General features: G+C 42.3%; 1 protein-coding gene and 1 pseudogene across 1 annotated transcript; both read left to right on the top strand.

Annotated features, from left to right (window-relative positions):
* The first annotated feature begins 416 nt into the window (after window positions 1-416).
* Window positions 417-2710, top strand: LOC121842139 (annotated as a pseudogene).
* Window positions 2711-4826: 2116 nt separating this feature from the next.
* On the top strand, window positions 4827-6951 carry LOC121842140 (protocadherin gamma-A2-like; the record flags this gene model as incomplete). The annotated part of the gene is given in 4 exon segments (XM_042312232.1): window positions 4827-6585; window positions 6587-6679; window positions 6681-6854; window positions 6856-6951. Coding segments are annotated over 4 exon segments (2076 nt in total), but the record flags the coding sequence as incomplete, so codon positions are not given.
* Window positions 6952-6957: the final 6 nt, after the last annotated feature.

Here is a 6957-nt window from a genome sequence, read left to right as displayed (position 1 = left end):
TTTATTTTCCCCTAAACTGTATGTTTCATATATGTCTATATGTAGGCTATCGGTGATTTCACCTGTTTGAAATCAAGTCTGTATACCTGGCAAGTGTCCATGGTCATAAATGCTCTATATTCCACTAATATGTGGTCATTTCAGCACCACGGCCATGGACAGCGGTGGTTTGCAAATAATCTGTATTTCAATCAGTGAGCCTGCAGTTTTCTAAAGTAGCAGTTTCACTCAACGTGTATTATCTTTAGACCTTGTTTGTTCACATCTCATTGACATATTGGTTTTCATTTATCATTACTACATTGGCCTGTTTGTGTTGTTAGCATAGTTGTACTGTGTTTTATAGTTTGGAGACTCAATTTTGCCCAAGTGTGTTGGAAAGTTTTTTTTTAAAGTATATCAGTAGTTCAGTGGTTTGAACTCAGAGGGACGCTGTTGGTTAGTGTGTTGCAGTTCCATAGCAAATGTGTCGCCGTCCTTCCCCCATCATCTCGATATATTAGACAGAGACAGAGCGGCACACAGAGCGCACAGTCCGGTTTACAGAGAACACTAATACTAAGATACAGAGCTGCCATTCTCTTGTTCCAAAATGGTTTATTGTTGAGTCGTTTACCTTTGATGTTTTGAACTAGAAACGAATGCAATATTACTGACTTCTTTACGGATTTTATAACCTGCTTGTTGTTTCATGGTGAAGTGAAAATATCGGATAGAACAATGACACGGCAAGTACTGTTGTTTATCTCGATCCTCTCTCTCAGTTCAGTGAACGGGCAGGTCAGTTACTCCATTCCGGAGGAAATGGCGACAGGCTCTTTAGTCGGTAACATAGCGCAGGATTTGGGTTTAGATATCAAAAGACTGAAATCAGGTAAAGCTCGTATTTATACAGGAGACAGCGCAGAATACATCGAGTTGAATAAAGAAAGGGGAGTTCTCCTTATCAGAGAGAAAATAGACCGTGAAGCGCTCTGCGGACAGACTACACCTTGTGCACTAGATTTCCAGATCATTCTGGAGAACCCGATGGAATTTTATAGCATCACAATTGAGGTAACCGATGTAAACGATAATGCACCTGTTTTCATAAAGAGTGAAATGAAATTCAGAATTAGTGAGTCGGCCGTTACTGGTGCAAGATTTGCGCTAGAGAGGGCGATGGATCTGGATGTTGATATTAATGGCCTCCAAAGTTATTCACTAAAACCGACCGATAATTTCATCCTGAAACTACAAAACCAACCTGATGGCGGAAAGACAGTGGAAATGGTTTTACAGAAACCTTTAGATCGAGAGAAACAAGAGCATTTGTCTTTGATATTAACCGCAATAGATGGAGGTGAGCCTCAGATGTCTGGAACAGTGCAGATTCATATTACTGTACTAGACGCCAATGATAATGCACCTGTTTTTTACACAGGGAATCTACAAGGCTACCCTAAGAGAGAACTCACCAAAGGGCACAGTTTTAATTTCTGTCAGTGCGTCTGATTCTGATCAAGGTTCCAATAGTAAAATACGTTATTCGATTTCGAATTCACAGGATGGTAATCACGAATTGTTTGAAATAAATGAGGATGACGGTGGGGTGAGATTAGTAGGAAATATTGATTGAGAAAAGGAAAATGACAATATCAAATACATGTACAGGCCAGTGATGATGGAGGCCTCACCGATTCTTGTAAAATCATGGTCCACGTCGTTGATGAAAATATTAACAAACCAGCTATTAATGTGATGTCGAAGTCTAGTGTTATATCAGAGGACATTAAAGCTGGTACTGTTGTGACAATGATAAACATTCAAAAGATCCAGACTCTGTGTGAAATGGCAATGTCCAGTGCGCGATAAACGAAAACATTCCCTTTATAATGAAATCGACATCTGCTAATTCTCTTTACTGTAGTAACAGACGGTAATTAATCGAGAGGGATTTCGGAGTATAACATCAGTGTGACGTGCTCTGATGAGGGCATGCCCTCGCTCTCCAGCAGGTCACCCACCTTGTAGATATCAGATGTGAATGACAACGCTCCTGTTCGAGAGGAGCTCATATGAGGCCTACATTATAGAAAAACAACACACCGGGCCTCTCTATATTCACAGTGAAAGCCAGAGACGCTGACTGGAACCAGAATGCCTGTGTTTCTTACATACTGGAGGACTCCTGCAACGGAGGCCTATCTCCTCATATGTGTCCGTTAGTGCTGATAGTGGAGTCATCCAAGCATTGCGCTCTTTGACTACGAACAGATCAAGGATTTCCGGTTCCGCGTAAAAGCGCAGGATGGAGGCTCCCCCTCCACTCAGTAGCAATGTGACTGTGAAAATAATGATCCAGGACCAGAACGACAACGCACCTCAGGTTCTGTACCCAGTCCAGACTAGCAGCTCTCTGGTGGCTGAAATGGTACCTCGTTCAGCAGATGTGGGCTATCTTGTCACTAAAGTGGTGGCTGTTGATATGGACTCTGGACAGAATGCCTGGCTCTCTTATAAACTGCAGAAAGCGACAGACAGGGCGCTATTTGAAGTGGGCTTACAGAATGGAGAAATAAGAACTATACGCCAAGTCACTGATAAAGATGTTGTGAAACAAAGGCTCACTGTTGTAGTGGAGGACAATGGGCAGCCCTCTCGTTCAGCTACAGTCAATGTTAACGTGGCAGTGGCGGACAGCTCTGGAAGTGCTCTCGGAGTTCACTGACTTTAAGCACGACAAAGGAGTACAATGACAACCTGACTTTTTACTTAGTCTTGGCTCTGGCTGTAGTCTCTTTTCTTTCTTATTGTCCATCATAGCCATCCTGTCAGTGAAATGCTACAGATGGAGACGTGAGCGCATGTTTTACAAATCTAGCTGGAAATCTCCCAGTTATCTGTATTACTCCGCCCCTTATGCAGACGTAGGTGGCACTGGGACACTGAGACACGTATATAATTACGATGCATGTGGAACAGCTGACTCCGGAAAGAGTGATTTGAAATACGTCAGACCTTACAGTCAGAGCATCATTAGTCTGGACGGAACTCAGACTCTCCCCCCACGCGCAGAGGGACACACTGATCAATGATAATGGGGATAACCAGGTGAGCATGAACAATCGGCTCTCATAACCTCAGAATATTAATGATGTCACTGTTTTTCGTTTCATAATCTTACACTTCAATGATTTCACAAGCAAATAGTTTTGTGGTTCGTTGCACTGATTATTTTCCAAATATTGTGTATTTGGCTTCACACTTGAACGTCTGAATTGTGATTCCTATGGAATGCTTTACGCCAATTATCTTAATGGCCGCTTTCCGTTATGATCATGCCTGTATTGCGAATTCGGTGATCGTGTATAATGGCGTAATTGTAACCAGCAAATAGTTCACGCTCATCAGTTACTGTGTTGTGTATAAAAGCTCGAATCCAATGGTGTAAAGTACTCAAGTAAAAAATACTTTAAAGTATTACTTAAGTGAATAGCATTGCACTCATGATAACATTTAAATACTTACTTCACTACACATTCCTAAGGAAAATAATGTTATTTACTCCATACATTTTCCTTGACACCAAAAAGTACTTTACATTTTGAATGCTTAACAGGACAGGAAAATGGTCCAATTCACACGCTTATCAAGAAACAACCCTGGTCATCCCTACTGCCTCTGATCTAACTCACATGCTTCGTTTGTAAAGGATTTCTGAGAGTTGAAGCCTGACCCTGGCTATCCATGGAAAACATAATAACGAGAATGTTGCCTTTTGCTTAATATAAGGAATTGAAAATGATGTATACTTTTACTTTTGATACTTAAGTAAATTGTTACGGCTTTCTTCCACAAAGAGAGTCGGACCAAAATGCAGCTGCATAGTAACATGATATCTTTACGAATACGAACGAATACGAATACGAATACGAATACGAATACTTATCATCGAATACGAATACGAATACGAATACGAATTACGAATACGAACATGAATACGAACAATACAAAAACAACAAACGGAATGTGAAAACCTATACAGCCTGCCTGGTGACAACTAACACAGAGACAGGAACAATCACCCACAGAATACACAGTGAAACCAGGCTACCTAAATATGGTTCCCAATCAGAGACAAAGAGAATCACCTGACTCTGATTGAACCGCCTCAGGCAGCCAAGCCTATGCTAGACACACCCCTAATCAGCCACAATCCCAATGCCTACAAAAACCCCAATACATGACAACACAATAAACCCATGTCACACCCTGGCCTGAACAAATAATTAAAGAAAACACAAAATACTAAGACCAAGGCGTGACATAAATGTAAAAATTAAAAACATACTTTTAGACCTTTGCGCAAGTGGTATTTTACTGGGTGACTCACTTTTACTTGAGTCATTTTCTATTCAGGTATCTTTACTTTCACTCAAGTATGACAATTGAGTACGTTTCCACCACTGCTTAAATATAAGGTAAATGGTCACTGTTATCATGCCTTTTTAATAGTGCATATGTATTGGGGGTGTGGATATGCTTATATTACGCATGGTTGGAGAGCATATGTGTTTTGCATATTCTGTGTGTTCTTTACACTCCTAAACTCAGAGGGCCGCTGTTGGTCAGTGTGTTGCAGTTTTAGAGCAGATTTGCAGCAGTACTTCCCCCATCATCTCGATATATTAGAGAGCGAGAAAGAGCCGCACGCAGAGCGCGCAGTCCGGGTTACAGAGAACGTTAATCACGGATACCCCGAGCTGCGATTCTTTTGTTCCAAAGTGGTGGACTTGGGGCACATCTTCCTTGGATTTTTTTAATACCACGAAAGCTAATGGAATTTTACAGAGTTACTTACGGATTATAACGTGTGCAATCGTTGAGAAAATGTCGGACAAAACAATGACACGGCAAGTACTGTTGTTTATCTCGGTCCTCTCTCTCAGTTCAGTGCACGGGCAAGTCAGTTACTCCATTCCAGAGGAAATGGCGAAAGGCTCTTTAATCGGAAACATGGCGCAGGATTTGGGTTTAGATATAAAACGACTGAAATCAGGTAAAGCTCGTATTTATACAGGAAACAGCGCAGAATACATCGAGTTGAATAAAGAAAGGGGAGTTCTCCTTATCAGAGAGAGAATAGACCGTGAAGCTCTCTGCGGACAGACGACGCCTTGCGCACTGCATTCACAAATCATTCTGGAGAACCCCATGGAGTTGTTTCAAATAACTATAGAGATCACAGACATCAATGACAATGCTCCGAGCTTTAAAAAGAATGAGAAACGTTTTGAGATCAGTGAAACAGCTGTGATTGGATCTAAATTTGTGTTAGAGAAAGCCGGGGATGCAGACATAGGTTTAAATGGTCTCCAAAGCTACTCGCTGAAACCCACAGACAATTTCGCCTTGAAACTCGAAAATCAGGTCGACGGGAGTAAAAAAGTAGAGATGGTTTTACAGAAACCTTTAGATCGAGAGAAACAGGAGCAGGTATCTTTAGTCTTAACTGCTATAGATGGAGGAGAGCCTCGGCTGTCTGGTACTGTGCAGATACATGTCATTGTGTTAGACGCAAACGACAATGCTCCGGTTTTTACGCAGCCGGTTTATAAGGCAACTATAACAGAGAATTCCCCCAAAGGCACGTATTTGACGAAAGTTAGTGCATCTGATGCAGACACAGGCTCAAATGGTGAAGTGTCTTATTCCATATCGAATAATATGGATAGTGTATCAGACATGTTTCATATACATGCAAATGGAGAGGTGATATTAGTCGGCAAGGTTGACTTTGAAAAAGCCAAACATTACCAAATAGATATCGAAGCAATAGACAATGGTGGTCTATCAGATTCCAGTAAGGTAATAGTTGATGTTATCGATATCAATGACAATGCTCCAGTAACCAGTGTACTTTCGAAATCTAGTTCAATACCAGAGGACTCAATTCAAAATACGGTTGTAGCTATGTTCAGCGTCCACGATCCTGACTCTGATATTAACGGTCAGGTGCACTGTGGTATAAATGAAAATATCCCATTTACTATTAAGGCTACATCAAATGGTTTTTACAGCCTAGTAACTGACAGTGAATTGGACCGAGAGAGAGCCTCTGAGTATAACATCAGTGTGACGTGCTCTGATGAGGGCGTGCCCTCGCTCTCCAGCAGCGTCACTCTCACCTTACAGATATCAGATGTGAATGACAACGCGCCTGTCTTTGAGAGAAGCTCATATGAGGCCTACATTATAGAAAACAACACACCTGGCCTCTCTATATTCACAGTGAAAGCTAGAGACGCTGACTGGAACCAGAATGCACGTGTTTCTTACATACTGGAGGACTCCTCGGTTAACGGAGTGCCCGTCTCCTCATATGTGTCCATTAGTGCTGATAGTGGAGTCATCCAAGCATTGCGCTCTTTTGACTACGAGCAGATCAAGGATTTCCAGTTCCGCGTAAAAGCGCAGGATGGAGGCTCCCCTCCTCTCAGTAGCAATGTGACTGTGAAAATAATGATCCAGGACCAGAATGACAACGCGCCTCAGGTTCTGTACCCAGTCCAGACTAGCAGCTCTCTGGTGGCTGAAATGGTGCCCTCGCGCAGCAGATGTGGGCTATCTTGTCACTAAAGTGGTGGCTGTTGATGTGGACTCTGGACAGAATGCCTGGCTCTCGTATAAACTGCAGAAAGTCGACAGACAGGGCGCTGTTTGAAGTGGGCTTACAGAATGGGGAAATAAGAACTATACGCCAAGTCAATGATAAAGATGCTGTGAAACAAAGGCTCACTGTTGTAGTGGAGGACAACGGGCAGCCCTCTCGTTCAGCCACAGTCAATGTTAACGTGGCGGTGGCGGACAGCTTTCCCTGAAGTGCTCTCGGAGTTCACTGACTTTACGCACGACAAGGAGTACAATGACAATCTGACTTTTTACTTAGTCTTGGCTCTGGCTGTAGTCTCATTT

Source organism: Oncorhynchus tshawytscha, unplaced genomic scaffold (assembly GCF_018296145.1).
Source record: "Oncorhynchus tshawytscha isolate Ot180627B unplaced genomic scaffold, Otsh_v2.0 Un_contig_15778_pilon_pilon, whole genome shotgun sequence".
NCBI lineage: Eukaryota > Metazoa > Chordata > Actinopteri > Salmoniformes > Salmonidae > Oncorhynchus > Oncorhynchus tshawytscha.
The sequence above is the reverse complement of the archived record's forward strand: the minus strand, read 5'-3'. Positions and strand labels throughout refer to the sequence as shown.